The 17,525-nt window shown below is 41.2% G+C and overlaps 1 protein-coding gene across 1 annotated transcript in view; it reads right to left on the reverse strand.

The window, feature by feature from the left end:
• The window catches only part of LOC117528379 (coatomer subunit zeta-1-like), a 45,606-nt gene that overhangs the window by 10,178 nt on the left and 17,903 nt on the right, over window positions 1–17,525 (reverse strand). The window contains exons 3-4 of the mRNA XM_034191011.1: window positions 15,517–15,601; window positions 3,511–3,602 (exon numbers count right to left, since the gene is read on the reverse strand). Coding sequence (XP_034046902.1) covers window positions 3,511–3,602; window positions 15,517–15,601 — 177 coding nt within the window. The remainder of the gene's footprint in view (window positions 1–3,510; window positions 3,603–15,516; window positions 15,602–17,525) is intronic.

Raw genomic sequence — 17,525 nt, forward strand, 5'->3', positions numbered from 1 at the left:
CCACTGCTGTGAGGAACATTGAACAGGGATTTCTTTCTATGAGATTATTATCCCAATCCTCAGGTTGGGAATCGGGAATTTTTTCTGCCAAGCTTGGTCCAATATTTACAAAAAAATTATTAAAACCGTTGACTACCTCATCCTTATTTTCCTTCTTGACATTATTATCAATGAAATACTGAGGGTAACTCTGTTTTTTATTACCATTTTTGATAATGCTATTTAATATATCCCATATTCCTTTAATATTGTTTTTGTTATTATATAATATGTTACTATAATATTCCTTCCTACATACCCGTATAATATTAGTTAATATTTTTGTATTTCTTATATCTATTTTCTGCCTCTTTAGTCTTTAGTTTTATGAATTCTCTATACAGTGTATTTTTCTTATTACATGCATTTCGTAACCCTTTCGTCATCCATGGTCGAGCTTGGATTTTTTGTTTTCTGTAGTCTTGTTTAATTGGACAATTTTTATCATATAATGATGTAAATATTTGTAAAAAAGTTTCATATGCAATCAACATCACTTTCACTGTATACCTTTTCCCAGTTTTGCTCCTGTAAATCCTTCTTTAGTGTTCATGTTTTCCTCTGTCCGCACTCGCCTGTATTTTATTTTTCCTCTGGCTGATTCCGCCGATGGTTTCTATTATAAACGATGAAAACTGGTAGATCACTAATGTCATTGATTAATAATCCACTCACAGTGTTATTCTCAATATCATTGCTGAATATATCAATTAAGGTGGCACTATGGGATGTAATTCTGCTTGGCCTGGTGATTTTGGATATAAACTCATACTGTACATTATACTGATAAATTCATCTGTTATTTTATGCTTATTTGGATTGAGCAGATCAATATTTAAGTCACCACAAATGAACACAGTTTTTTGATTAGTTTTTGAGAACATTTTTCCCATACAGTCAGTGAATGTTTCAATACTAGATCCTGGTGCTCTATATATACAGCTGACTAATACATTTTTGGTTTTTTCTTCACATATTTCAATAGTTATACATTCTAATAAGTTATCAATCACAGTTGTCATATTGTCTACTATTTTATAATCCATGTTCTTATCCACATACACAGCCACTCCTCCTCCACTCTTATTCTTTCTGTTTACACAATTAAATTCATATCCATCCAGTTCAAAATCCATTCCTTTATCTTCATTGATCCATGTTCTGATATAGCAATTATGTTAAATATTTTTTTAAACTGACTTAAATATTCTTTAATGTTGTTAAAGTTTGCATATAGACTTCTGCTGTTGAAATGGATTATTGATAATTTGTTATCCGTTTTAATGATCCGATTAAACTGTTCATCTGTATAATAGCAACAACTGTCATTGATATTTGAGAAGAAATTATTGTCCGGGTCTATATCGTGCTCCAAGTCCAGTACTTGTGGTCTGTGTATTTAAATGTTCTCAGTTCTACTTTTCCATGATCAGCAATCCTTTGAGTTATATCCTTCTTGTCTCCAGATGTAGATGAATAGGTAGTAGATGAATAGGTTCCTCTGGTCTGTGTCATGGTGTTGTGATGTTTGTGTCCTCATACCTTATTGGTCATATCTGTCCAGATCCTCGCTTTAAGAAACACTATTGTTCATATTTGTCCAGCCCTCGATGTTCCTTATTGCCATGACTTTTGCTTGTTCTGGTGATCCGTTCAGTTTGATGAATATTTTACAGTTTGAAGTCCATGTGTGCTGGATTTTTCCCTGTTTCTTTAAGAAGCGTGCTTTCCTGGCGATGTCGGCATTCCGTTTGGTGAGATGTTCATTGATGAATACGTTTGTCCCTTTCAGTTTTCTTCCTTGTTTTAACAGTGCTGTTTTGTGTTTTCTGTTGATGAATCTCATGATGACGGTTCGTTTATCACCGTCATTTCTCCGGGGCAAAGGGTGGCACGCTTCAATGTTATTTAAATCCATTTCTATACCTTTAGATAGGAGGAAATCAGCAACCTGTTTTTCCACAGAGCTGACCTCCTGTTCACTGGGCTCCCCTCCGCTCTCATCTGTTACGGCCCGTGCGTAGGACCGTGGTTTGATGTGAAGACCTGTGATGATGACGTCGTTGATTCTGGTGTACTGCTCCAATTCAGCCACTCTATTTTCCAGCTGCACCAGATGCCGGTCTTTCTCGGCATTCTGGAGCCGTAATGCCTTCACCTCCTCCACCAGATCCATGATTGATTTCTGTTGCTGCTTCACAACAGAAATCTCCTCTGATAAAAAGTCCAGAGATTTTTTAATATCGTCACCTTCCTCCGCTGTCAGAACCTTCTTAGGCCCCATGGTCGGTTTATGAGCAGCTTGTCGATCGCCGATGTTAACAGCCTGTGTTGTTTATCACCGGGATGGATCTGCACTGCGCTGGTGCCGCGCGGCCTCGGTGTTTCCGCGCTGATGGATCCGCGGTGGCTGCACGAGGCCTCGGGGAAGCGGCACTCGTGACGCGCGGCTCTAATGACGCAGCGCGCGGCCTCAGTGAATTCACCACGTTGAGCGGGCCTCGGACGTTGTTGCTGTCCAGTCGCGGGGCTAAGTTGCCGGTTGAGGTGGTATTCCCACTGTCCGGGTTGGCAAACACCGGCGTGGCAGATGGCAACTACAAACACCATCTCTGAAAACTCAGGTACAAACTTTTTGCAGCTCACTCTGACGACACGCAGCTCTGATCTGAAAATCCAGATGCTGTTTGAATCCATTGAAACATTTTCAAATCTAGCCACATTTTGACTAAAGCTTATGAATATGAGGTAAATTGACTATATCTACTATATTATTCATTTACTGCTACTACTACTAACAATAGTAATAATAACAATAATAATACAGCGCACTTGGAATGTATTCACGGTGCTTCACTATTTCCACATTTTGCTATTTTACAGCCTTATTCCAAAATGAAGTAAATTCATTTTTCCTCTCAAAATTCTACTCACAAAATCCCCATAATGACCAGATGAATAAAGTTATTATTATTTTTTGCAAATTTATTAAAATAAAAAACTAAGAAATCACATGTATATAAGTATTCACTCCCACTGCTCAGTACATTGTTGATGCATGTTTGGTAGCAAGTACAGCCTCAAATCTTCTTGAATATGATGCCATTGTGTGTGCCTTTCCAATTCATGTCCAATCAACTGAATTTACCCCAGATGGACTCCAATTAACCAGTGGAAACATGTCAAGGAAGATCAGTGGAAACAGGATGCACTTGAGCTCAATTTTGAGCTTCATGGCAAAGGCTGTGAATACGTACTTGTGATTTCTTAATTATTTTTGTGTTTGTTTGTTTGTTTTAAATAAATTTGCAAAAATCTAAAAAAAAAAAAACTTTCACATTGTCATTATGGGGTATTGTGTGTAGAATGGGGGGGGGTGAATTTAATCCATTTTGAAATAAGGTTGTAACATAAAATGTGGAACAAGTGCAGTGCTGTGATACTTTCTGGACAACCGTAATGCACACTTACCTCATTCTCCTGAGCGCTGCCCACCACGTAGAAAAAGAGATCTATACTGCTTTTATAGACAATGGTCATCCCCTCCAGGAAGGCAATCTCATCTATAGACGGACAGACAGCAAGACAGACACAGAGAGACAGACAGATTCAGAATTAAACACAGGACAGCTAAACATCTTTATTATTGAAATACTTTATTGTGTTCACCAATTCAAGTCAAAAACCAAAATAGCATTTCAAAAAATAATAATTAATAAATGTATTTAGAATGTTTATTTCAATAATTACAGGCTTGATGAGGAAAAATACCTGGGAGAAGATGAGTGGGGAAAAGGAAAGAAAAAGAGGGAAAAAAAACAAATGATACAGGACAAAGAATAAGGAATGTTAACATAAAAGAAGAAAAGACCGCTATAAGACAGCATAAAGAGTGTCAGCGGGAATAATGGATCAGAGGTGAAAGAGATTGAAGGAATGCTCGAGGACGAAAGGTTGAAGACAGATGGTGAGAGGGAGGAGTGGCAGGAAGAGATAGTGTGACAGGAGAAAAGCAGGAATGCAGGAGGAGCTCCTAAGAAAAGGAGGAATCTCAGGAGGACAATGAGGAGGCTGGAAGGAGGGATCAGGTATCACAGGTGGAACTAGAACAGCACCCAGAGCGCTAAACCCCACCAGAGATGAATAACCCTGGAATTCTACATCAGGATTAGCAGGAGTTGTTTACATCGCTCCAAAACAAACAAATCCCGATCTGCAGAAAACCTGGTGATCATTGTCCTGAGCCAACAGCTTTCATGAAGATCAGGCAGTCTTTTAGAAATGAATCAGAATCTGTATTCACTTCTGGACCCTGATGAGCATCACAATATACTGGGTTCCTTCTACACATTGTGCAACTTCCTCCCATCATGCTCTGCCCACGCAATATTTCCAACAGTGTCTAATTACTGACAGCGACGACAACTAGAGATCTGAAGCCAAACTGAACTGATCCAATGTACGCTGTGTTTATTCATGGAAACTTATTTATAGCAGTCATACCCATCTTATCCAGTAGGGCTAATGAAATGCTCCCTATTAATAGGGGAGCATTTCACAGATCTGTGACTGCAATTAATTAATAAATGCACACACAAAAACACATCTGACAAATTCCATGAGTTATTAATTTATTAAAAGTAAGTTACTTCTATAAGAAAACTAATTAACAAGTACTTGACTTACATTTGCAGCAGAGGTGCAGGTGTAAAAAAGTTTGTTTTTTTTTTCCCCACCTTTTGCTGAAAAAATTGATTTCCACAACAATGACATTTGCTGTTCACTGTTACAATTAAAAATGTGTACAATTCTGGTCTGGTACTGAAGAGATTAATCAAGGATTTTTTTGTCTTTTTTTTTTTTTTTTTTTTTTACATTATAGGATTTATTAACTAATCAAATTAACTCATTATGGCTGCCATAACGTTCACTGTGGAAATAGCATAATGCATTACTGTAATAACTTTATAATGCTCCTTGTCTACAGCAATTATTTTACTGTGCAGATTGTATTTTTAGTTTTACTGCATTTTTCAAACTTGTTAATTTTATATTATTGTAGTCTTTTCTGTACTGTATCAGAATGTCTTTATTGTCATCATATGTTAAAAATCAAACAAAATTTGAGTTAGAAGAACGTCCTTCACACATTTGTATGTATAGATCCTAAAACAAATAAAGAATAAATGCCCTACATAAATATGGCAGGTAAAGAGAACCTAAACTGTTCATAGCATAACAATCAATTCAAATTTCAACAATTATAATATAAAGGCTAGAAGGGCAGGGCCTACATAATATGTGCAAGCTGGAACAAAAACTTTCCTGACAGACATGAACTAGTCATCACTTTATTTTTCTCCTTTCTGTATCTATAGGAAAACTATACATTTCATATCCATATCATATCAACGTTTTAGAAAGTAAGACCATGCATCCAACAACCCACTGCATTGAAATTATGTAATTTACAATGTGATCAAAGCACCATCACTCTGGGATTGGAAACACTATGGCACCTATCAATCAAAACCCTGGGACACTGAATGTCGCCACTCTAGTAGTTCGGGTCTGGCGGTGTGAGTGGAAGAGCTTAGCATCGTATAGGATTCTTATGCAGGACTGTACTACTGCTACCTGCGGAGGGGACATTCTGCGCGTCACACAGACAGAGACTGACTGTACCATATGAAAATTCCACTGTTTACCGCCAGCCCTCAACAGCTAGCACACCAGCCCCTTTAGCTGCTGTCAGCATCTGAAAGCTAAGTGGGTGGACAAAAGACATCTGCCACTGACACTGGTCATGTAAAGTCAAACCTAATGCCAAAAATAAAATAAAAAAAGACTGATTTTTCTGCTTCGATTATTTAATTTTGTTAGCAGCGTTAATGGCCCCTTCACACATAACACAACTGAGGCCAAATGGCGCACGGAGGAGGATTCAAAGGCCACTCTTGAAGTTTCAGAGCCACTTTGAATGCCTCGTACAGCAGTTGCCACAACCATTTGGCCACAGCACATGCATTCTACATTCCCGTGTCACTTGTGCCGGAAACCCAGGGGGGAGGTCGTACTGCCATCTGATCATGCTCGCAACATTCGCATGTCATGTCGTACACAGGTGGGACAACTCATGCCACAGCCGAGGGACTGGAGGAAATCATTGGACATGCCAAACCCTGGCCGAATGGCCCAATCAAGGTAGCCTTCACACGAGTGGCCAAATGACAGCAAATGCTAGGCAAGTGGCCAATCGACCCTGTCTCGGCCGGAGTCCAGGTGCCACCCACGGACATCAAACACCACCCGCGGGGCACTTAGAAAGGTGGTGCCATTTACGCTGCCAACACGAAAATAGAGGGCAGGCAGACCACTTTTGAGCTTGCTGTGCAAATGGCCCCACCTTTTCTAAGTCCTCCGCAAGTGTGCCATAACCCCCTTCCCCTCAAGCAACACAAATGGCATGCGTCCCCCCCACAGCGACACAAATGAAATGCGTGCGAGTGTACATGTCCCCCCCCCAGCAACACAAACGGCCTGCAAATGTGCCATGTGTGTCTCTCTCCCCCCACCCCCACTCAAACCACAATCCAACATTGTCAAGGTGCAGCTGAGGTGGAAAATGCTTAAACGGCGGCCGGAGTGCAGTGCATTCGCTGTCCAGTGCAGTGTCCACATCTGGACGGCCTGTCATATCCATGATGGACATAATGTAACACATAACTTGCCATCCCCTCCCATTACACAATGTATATGGGACATTATGATCACTACAACTGTAATACAAGACGTGCAGGTGCGCGCAGTATACTGCATGCCCACGCAAGTCGATGCATGTGACAGGCTCGTGCACACAGCTGACCAGCATGTCAGACCTGTGGACACCCATCATGACATATTCAGCATGCCCCTCTGGAAGTGGGATCACCAGGCAGCAGAGTACACATGATGCCACAACAGAGTTAAAAATAAAAAACGCTCACAAAAGCACTGTCCCATAAGACTCGCATAGATACCATATAAACCCATATGATGCCCCGGCGCGCGGCCAGTGTGGCATCCGAACAGACAGCCACGTGACACGCAATCACAACGTCTGTCTGCCATGTGGATGATTGAGTGAGTGCCAGCCATGAGCCCAAGGGGGCGTGTCGCTCAGATCATATCAGCGCAGGAGCACTGAAACTGTCAAATGATAACACGCATGTTCTCAGGCAGAGAGTGCAAGTGACAGCAAGGTGTTCAATTAAAAGAAAGGGTGGCAAAATAAAAAAATACATATATGCAATAAGGGAAATGGCATGAGCGCATTCAAGTGTGACGGCTTTGCTTTGTGCTCCAGACACAGGGTGTGTCCAGCTCAGACTCACTCTCTCAGCTGACATTGTTTTAACACGCTGTGTTCACTCTGTCAAAGAACAATAAATAATAATAATAAAACAATGATCAGTATGTCATGAGAGCCCGCCCACCCATGTGCATTGCTGTGGCGTGTTGAGAGGTAATGTTCTTCATGGCAGATATATGTTCTCCACTGTGTGTTGCACCGGACAGGTGGGCATGTCGCTGGCGAGCCGCTGCAGCTCACTGCTGTGTCATCGCTACTCACAGCTGGAGAACACATATCATGCCATGTATAACATCACCTCTCAACATGCCACCATGATGCGCATGTGTGGGCATGCCCTCCTGAGATGGTAAAAAATAAAAACACATCATCTTTGTAATGCATTCAGCAGTGCCTCACTGCAGATGCCAATAGCAAGGCTGCCCCATGTGAATACATCCATCTGATCATATGAACGCTTAGCTGGTGATCTAAATGTCACATCCACCATGCGAGTTATAGTCCACATGATGCCGTATCCTTCGGGGCGCTACGCAATGGACAGCTGAATACGCGGAACCGCTGATGTGTTCATGATATGAGCATTCATTCATGCCAGTTCATCAATTCCTTGTTTACGTCCATGGTTCATGAACATAAAGGAAAAGGACGTTATTCTTGTATTGTCCGCTCTTTCTAACAGAAATTTAATATTAACAGACAAAACGAAATCCATTTGTTTCCTCGTTTCCAACACAGACCAAGTCATCAGGCATCACTAATAAATCATTACCTGTAACATGATTGTCTTAAATTTAAACAGTACATTTATTGTTCTTATAACATTCTGTGCTCTCTTATTATTTTGTCCTTACACATTTTTGTTGATTTATGTACAAATGTACATAAACAGAAGCAATCACATGTTGTACATTTGTACAACATGTGATTGCTTCTGTGCTGTGTGACCATGATGTGGTATCACACCTCTCACGTGGTCGCACTGTGTTTGTGCACGAGCGTGCACGAAAATGTTGCAGCGGAATCGTACATGGCTGTCCGACCGCGTGTCCCTCCCGACAGTGGCTGGAATACTTCACGGTTTGCAAAATAGTTTTTTTCTGGGCTTTTTCGGCCAGTTTCTGCATCAATCGTCCAATTTCATGTTATGTGTGAAGGGGCCATAAGGAGCACCCTGTTAATAATGTGTCACACTTTCAGTTTCATACACAATTAGACAAATATTTCTGTTGAACATATACACCCAGGTTTGATTTCACATGGAATGAGGTATATATATCACTGTCATTTTTGCCTCAGAGTCGAAAGGAGCCATTACCTGCTTCTTTTGAAGGGGGGGGGGGGGTACCAGAGGATTTAATGTTTGAAAAATAGAAGACCAAATATCCAAGTAATCTTACAAAACACCATTAATGTGTTCACTGCTAATCTTTGAAAAATGGTAAATGGATGACTGCATTTATATAGCACTTTTCCATCTGCATCAGATGCTCAAAGTGCTTTAGTGACGCTTCACATTCAGCCATTCATGCAGACACACTCACACACCAATGTCAGGGTGCAGCCACACAAGGCATTCACTACACACCGGAGCAACTAGGGGATTAAGGACCTTCGCCCAACGGGCCCTAGTGTTTTCCCAGTCTGGCTGGGTTTTAAGCAGAGGATCCTCTGGTCTGAAGCCCAACACTTAACCCCAAGACCATCACCTCCCACTGAATATTCTTTGGAAAGCCAACGTCTCCCGTCTGCCTGATTTCTGCAGATTGCTTTGTATTGTGCTCCTTGCTGGGAAAATTACCTTCTTTGCTTGTTGCCAAACTTTTATTTTGTGAGTTGCTGCACTGAACCTACGAACAAAAGTCACTCCCGAAACCCTTTTTTTTTTTTTTCTTGACTGGGATGTGGGGAAAAACTACTCATACCAAAGAACCACTCATGAAAGTGTGAAATCTGTCAGAGCAGTCCTACAAACAAATAAATAAACAACACACACCAACACTTCAGAGTATATAAACTACAGAAGTGAAAAGAAAGACTAACTTAATAAACTGATTCCATGGAAAAACAAGATACCTTGAAGAAAGAGACACTGGTGTTCATTTTTAGCCACATAACAGCAACAAGGAAGTGTGTAAGGTTCACCAAAAGAAATAACAGTTTCCCGTATTTTGTAACCAAACTGGGGGGGGGGGGGGGGGGGGGTCCAGCATACTGATGACCTTGTTTTCTCTGCAGGGTTACTTTGACAACACATACCTCTGCCAAAACCAACTTATCCTGGAATCTCACATTTTAAGTAACATTTGCATGTTTGTTTCTTACAACACAGCACTTTCTGTATAAGTGTGTTTGACTGTAACCAATCATGATCCACATCAATATGACCATCACTCAATCTGAAGGTCAGTGTTGGGAACAAGGTTGGGTAGGGTACTTTGAAATAATACATGTGGATTACATGTATGTATGTACATACATTTGGATTACTTGTAATCTGATTACATTTCAAAGTAATCCTACTCAACCTTGGTTGAGAAACCACCTAAGCCATGGTCCCACCAAATAATGAAGGATGAAGAAGGAGCCACGCACCCTGTTTTTTTGTTTCGTGAGCTATCGTGGCAGTATATACGGGGCTCCTCTCTGAGCGTGGCGCTAATTCAAGATGTTCAAAATTTAGTAACAACAGCATGGCGCAGTTTGTGTTCGAGTTACTGTGAGGGCTTACAGGCATTTGCGTGGTGCTTACGAGTCTGCAAAAAGTCCATTATCCGTGCGCCTGGCACCTTCGCAGGACCTGAGAGGCTATTTTTGGAACAGCTCTCCTCTTGTGCACAATTCCACCTGCTCTGTGCCGCTGGACTCTATATAAAATAATTATTTTGTAGTGGATTAATCATTTTCTGCCAAACCATGGATGCTGAAAACACCTTAAATCATTTCTAGAATCAGAGGACTGTTTCATCTGGACACTTTTTTTTTTTCCTCCCTTTTCTGCTCCATGTGGAATGTATATTGAACAGCTTAAGGTAATTATTTTTAATGTTTTTTTATAGCTTGATAAAACAGTTCCTAGCTGTAAAAGTATGTTGATTTAATATCTTGTTAATGGATCACATGAGCTCCGCTGTGTGTGCGCACTGAGGGCAGGACCTGAGTGGCTATTTCTGGAGCAGCTCTCCTCTTGCGCACACAATTCCACCTGCTCTGTGTGCTGGACTCTATATAAAATAATTATTTGTAGTGGATTAATCATTTTCTGTCAACCTTGGATGCTGAAAACACCTTTAATCACTTCTGGAATTATGGATCACATGAGCTGTGTATGCTCACTGACGCAGTGACTCATCACCGCTTCAAACGAGCATTTAGGCAGAACGCCAGCTCACAAAAGAGTGATTTTTCAGTCAATATTGGACGAACAACAAGTTAAAAATTTGGGTGACTGCGTGAAAGTGGATGTGTGTTTAAAGCCATGGAAGATAATAACGCCAGTGGAGCAGCTAAGAGCAGGAGCTGTGCAGCAACACAGGTGGAGAGTGCGCAAAAGACCGATTTGAAGACGTAACACAAAGTTAAAAGTTGTATCATGATAACTTGTAAGTTGCGGAAGAAATAAAGAAATAATATATATATATATATATATATATATATATATATCTATATATATATATTTTTTAATGATCCACAGGTGTATGTAATAAAGCGGCCACCTCATTCTGTATGCAGAACGGCACCGTGCGCAAAAACAGCGCTTTTGCAGAAATAAACGGATGAACACAAGTTAAAAGTGGAGGAAGCCAAGGAAAAAATAAAGCCAGCAAGCCACGGATGGAAAGGAAGCCACTCAGAAAGGGCACAGAGACGGCTGTCCATGAAAGGACAACAGCAGCGCACGCGCAAAAGAGCGATTTTTGCAGAAATAAATGGACAAACATAAAGTTTTGTGTGTTTTAAAGCGCAGAAGAAAAGCCAGAGAAGCCGCGGAGCCAGCGAGGAGCAGAGGCGGCTCTCCAGGAACCCGTGGTTTGGGTCTAGCTGGTCTGGTGCATTACAGGTGGACAGCAGCCTGGCGCACAGCGCACAACTGCGGAACTGTGCTGGAGTGTCTATTTTTGGACTGTGTTTAAAAAAAGGGACATCTTTAAATGCTGCTGTGAATCTGCGAATTGAAAACCCACACTTTGAAGGGACCAGGTGTGGGAGGTCTGGAGGTTTGGACCAAACTGGTGCCTAAACTTGCACCAACATGGCGTTATCATGGCGCTATCATTGCACTACGTGGCTTAGTGTGGCTGATGCCAGCCATTCGAGGCTGTAATGACAGGTCGGTCATGGCTCACTAGAGGCTGCTACGTGGCACATGCGGGGTACAGAGAGGCACATAGTGGCACCTTCATAGTGGATACGTGATAGATGAAGACATGAGTCATTCTTCAAATAATCACCCCACACCCATGCGTGGCTCCTTCTTCAGCCTTCATTATCGGTGGGGACCCAGGCTAAACTCTAATGTTCTCCCAGTTGATAAAGTTCAGAGTGATTATCACAAAAAGTGATCAGAAAAAAATGTTTTGAGAAGCTGATTGAACATGAGCCCATTTAAAGTGAATAATTCATTCATTCTGCTTCCAGCTCTGTGTTGATCTGTTTGTACGCAGGATTATTCTAAATCATTAAAAGTAATTTCTCACTTAAAACTCTTTTTTTTATCTTATATAAAAGTCATATTTATGTAAGATGTATGTATGTATGTATGCATGTATGCATGTTATGTGGGTGTGCCCACCTGTTCTCCCCCAGCCCACCCACCCACCCCCACCAGACACACACATAATTCCCTAACAAACAAGTTCCATATGAGTAGATTACAAAAATAAAATGAAACATAAATTAGCGTCAGGTTGAAATGAAGCACACACACAAAAAAAATGACTCATTGGATGAACTCAATTCAGTTATAAGCAGGATTTCTTTGTAGCCAGTAAGCATGCACTACTGGATACAAAGTGGGCCTATTACTCTGATTTGATCAACAAAAACAAGCATAACTCAAAGTTCTTGTTCAACACTGTGGCAACACTTATTCATGGACCTCCTCAACCACCTGTAGTTCGCTCTCCTTTTACAGCCCAAGATTTCCTGGATTACTTTGAAAAGAAAATAGAAGTCATTAGGTTAAACATATCCCAGCATGTCTTAACCCAGCCACTACACCCTGCTGCTGAGGTGGGCGCCACTAGTGAGGTATGACCTAGATTTACAGAATCAGAGTATCTCTGTAGGCGTACTGACAAAACTCGTAATGTCAACAAAAAGCACAACCTGTCTATTTGATCCTATACCAACAAAACTGTTTAAGGACCTGTGGCCCACTCTTGGGCCGACTGTGCTGGAAATTATTAATCTTTCTTTAACTTCTGGATCTGTTCCTAAATGTTTTAAATCTGCAGTGATTAAACCATTACTTAGAAACCTAATCTTGACCCTAGTGTATTGAAAAACTATCGGCCTGTATCAAATCTATCATTTTGCTCTAAAAGTTTGGAAAAAGTGGTTTCACGGCAGCTTACAGACTATCTTACTGAGAATAATCTTTTTGAGGCACTGCAGTATGCTTTTAGAAAATATCATTCCAGAGACAGCTCTCACTAAAGTGGTGAATGATCTTCTACTTGCAATGGATTCAGACACCACTATGGTTCTGGTGCTGTTAGATCTCAGTGCTGCATTTGATATCATGGATCACCATATTCTACTCGATAGCCTGGAGAATCATTTTGGGATTACTGGGAGTGCCCTTGCATGGTTGACATCATACCTGACCAGTCATTCTCACTGTGTTTTGTACAGTAACACTACCTCTAACCTTAGTGACATGAAATTTGGGGTTCCACAGGGGTCCATCTTAGGCCCCTGCTTTTCTCCCTTTATACAGCATCCCTTGGGCACATATTGCAGTGTTTAGGGATTACCTTTCACTGCAGTGCTGAGGCTACTCAGTTATACATGCCGATAACCTCATCCGCATAAAATCCTTAGAAGACTGCCTTGTATCAGTGAGAAGCTGGATGTCTAGCAACTTCTTACTTTTAAACTCTGATAAGACTGAAATGATGGTTCTTGGTTCAGTGAGGACATCGGCATCAATTTGACCAGTCAACGCTTGGCCGAGGCTCGTGTGTCATACATCACACTGACAAAGATTCAAGATTCAAAGCTTTTATTGTCAGTTAAGAACCATGTTTCCCTGTGCAATGAAATCTTCACTTTGCTGCCCACACTGGATGCCCAAATATATATAGAAATAACTAAGTATAAAATATCTAAATATAAGTTGGGGGGGGTGAAATAACAAAATAAGGGGTATTAAGGGGTGCAATAGAATAAAGTGTCCATAGTATAGTAAATTGTACAATAGAAGATAAAGTGACCAGTGATGGAAGGTGAGGAAGTGTGGAACCTTGGGGTAATTTTTGATCCTACGTTGTCCTTTGACTTCCATATCAGAGATATTACAAGGAGTGCTTTTCCACCTGCGAAATATAGCAAAGATTCATCCCATCCTGTCTATGGCTGATGCTGAGACCCTGATTCATGTGTTTGTCTCTTCTAGAGTGGACTACTGCAATGTTCTATTTTCTGGTTTACTGCAGTCCAGCATTAGAGGTCTTCAGTTGGTTCAAAATGCTGCTGCCAGAGTTTTGAGACGAAGCAGAAGGTTAGACCACATTACATCCATTTTGGTATCCCTTCACTGGCTTCCTGTCCCAGTCAGATCAGATTTTAAGGTTCTGCTACTAGCCTATAAAACTGTTCATGCACTGGCACCTCCCAACTAGCTGACGTAATTAAACCCTACGTACCGGCCTGGGCTCTGCGTTGTCAGGGTGCAGGACTACTTTCTGTCCCTAGGGTGAATAAGACATCTGAGGGTCACAGAACTTTCTCTTATCATGCCCCTGTTCTGTGGAATGATCTCCCTGCCTCAATAAAACAGTCAGATTCTGTCGAGACTTTCAAGTGCAGACTTAAGACAACACAATGCACACAGCTGACCCAGAATGGTCCGACTGATGTTACAATCTGATATTTACTTCACAAGATGAAACAAAATCGTGTCTTCCTGATCTTAGTTTGACATCATGATGTCATATGTTTCTGCATATTGATCAGAATCCCAACATCCAACACTAATAGGCTCCTCCTTTCTACAACAGCCACATGCGATTTAAATTTTGTCAAGATCCAACAAGCAGATTTGAGATGATCCTCGAAATGATGAAAAGTTAAGAAATTATCCAGAATCAAGCTCTTGATCCCGATCCACTCCAAAATTGAATGGGTTCTTCCATGGTCTAATACCTGTGGTGAAAACTTGCAGCAGTTTTGATGTAATCCTGCTAACAGACAAACAGACAGACAGACAATGATATTTTATTACATCCTTGGTGGATGTAATAAAGCACATCCATGCAAGATAATTTAAATTTAGTTGAGACTACATATATTTATTAGATGGAAATCCAATCCAATGAGTCATTTTGTGAGTGCAGAAGAAAATCCATACCAGATTTTGACAGAAATTACCAATTTGAAATTCCATAGGATTTTTATTATTATTAAAGTCACTAAGTTTAAGGTCTTTGGACCATCTCTCAGAACAAAAGACTCATAAACCTCATCTTTGAGCTCTGGCAAACTAATATTGACATTTCATGAAATAAAACACTCATCACTCATTCATCTTCAACTGTTTATCTGGGATCGGGTCGCGGGGCCAAAAGCTCTAGCAGGGGACCCCAGACTTTCCTTTCCCGGGCCACACTGACCACCTCTGACTGGGGGATCCCGAGGCGTTCCCAGGCCAGTGTGGAGATATAATCTCTCCACCTCGTCCTGGGTCTTCCCCGGGGTCTCCTCCCAGATGGAGGTGCCTGGAACACCTCCCTAGGGAGGCACCCAGGGGGCATCCTTAAGCATCAAGGATGCCCCCTGGGCATGAAGCAATTAATAAAACAATTAATTGAAAATATTTCTATTTGTTGTATACAAGCATTTATTTTCAGGTTTTATTTGTAATTTTATTTGAAACCACAGGGACGACACACAGTGTAACTTACTGTCTGCTTTGTGTGTCTTGTTAAAAACGTTCTTCTCAAAGTTCTTCTGCTCCTTGTTGGAGGGATAAAGGTCGGGGTCATAGAACTGAAACATACACGATGGAGCCACAGAGAAATCAGTGAGCACATGAATGACATGACAGAAGGAATAATGGATGAATGAACATTGAAGAAAAGAGTAAAAATGTACTGTAATGAAGGACCAAGATCATGTAAGTTTTCCTGGCTAACAATCATCTCAGCAGGTGATTACAAAGATGATTATGACTAAGTTGAGAAGCTCATCAGTAAAACCAACTGAGGCAATTGGTTGCAAGGAAAACCTGCATAGTCTTGGCCCTTCACGGTGCACTATTCTTCACCTTTGCTCAAATGAACTAGGACCTAAACACAAACATGGAAATTAAATTAAGTAAATTGCACTGTGCTGATTGAAAGATAATAAAAGGAAGACAACAAAGACATGTGAAAGGAAGTGATGCAGAGCTGAATGAGTGGATTCAGCAACAAGCTACCGAAATTCTCACCAATAAAATGATCAGTGTCTGTAGGCTGTCTGTTAGTACTTGATTGGTTGCATGTCTGAATGAGCTAATCAGCTTGTGGCAGAGCAGATAGAGATGGAAAATGTGTAGGTTAGTTGGTCCATGAGGACCAGTCTGAGATGCTCTACATCATCTAGACCAAGAGAGAGAGTCTGACATTTGGATATCCATTTTTTCCACCCAGACTAGTCCCTACAGAGGAAACACCAGCTGTGCTTGGTGGATAACCAATACGGGAAGCACAATTTGCTAGTTATTAACTCAACATGAATTGGCGGCACTACCGTGGCACCAAGGGTCATTTCCAACAGAAGAACATTGTTTAAGTTTGCCAGATAGCTGCTACCCACCTCAAGTACCTCTTAGCCAATAAGGTGTTGTTTTGCCTATAGGCCACCTGTCTCACTGATTGTATGGGTCACATGATATTGCTAATAACTGGACAGTAGCTATCACATCAAAGAGGATAGATCATTTAGCTTGGCTTTGAAATGTTTGTGCAACTATTCGGAAATCTACCATCATAAACAATAAGCTGATGGCTCCAAGTCTAGATGCCTAAAGGCTTGATTACACCTTCTTCTGGCAATGTAAATATGAAGACCAGAAAGACAAAAATACACAAGTATAGTGTAGACATAACCGGTAGCCAGATGCTTCTTGAAAAGATTCAAGCATAAGAATAAAAGGACTACTCTTCTGAAAACACCTCAACTGGAACTATCTGTCTGCTATGGATCTATGCCCCAACACATATGATATCAAAGACAACATCTCCAGTCAAATTGTCAGCCTCATCAGATTTCTACAGCAAGACGTCCTTGTCATACTGGTTGACATCAACTCGTGCAGAAGATGTGACACTGAGGCTTGGTCCAAATGCGACTGACTGAAGAAATTCATGGGGACCAGAACATATCCCAATGCAGACTATGATACTGACCACATGTTTGTGTGGTTTAAGGTAACTCTTCAACCAGGGAAGTTCAATCATATGAAATAGGAAGCGAAGTCAAATGTTGATGTCAGCAAGACAGAAGGCATGAACCAATAAGCTGAATTTTAGACACCGTTTACTTCTACCTTTGACAGGGACTACAAGTGGCCTGCAACTAATCAATGCAAAATACAGAGAAAGCTACCTGATTTGCAGCAACAAAAGCATTTTGGAAGAAAATGTGATCTTACGGTAATGATTAAGGTAAGGTAATGATGGTGAACTTCTACACTGCAATCATTGAATCCATCCTCTCCTTTTCCATCACCGTCTGGTATGCTGTTGCCACTGCTAAGGACAGATGTAGACTGCAGCATATCATCCATGCAGCAGAGAACGTGAACTCAACTGCTCAACTGCAGTCTGTCATCCCTACAGGACCTGTACACCTCCAGGGCTCTGAGGCGAGGAAGGAAGATTGTGGCTGATTCCTCCCACCCAGGACACAAACCTTTTGTCACCCTCAC

This window comes from Thalassophryne amazonica, chromosome 16 (genome assembly GCF_902500255.1).
Source record: "Thalassophryne amazonica chromosome 16, fThaAma1.1, whole genome shotgun sequence".
In the NCBI taxonomy this organism is placed as follows: Eukaryota; Metazoa; Chordata; class Actinopteri; order Batrachoidiformes; family Batrachoididae; genus Thalassophryne; species Thalassophryne amazonica.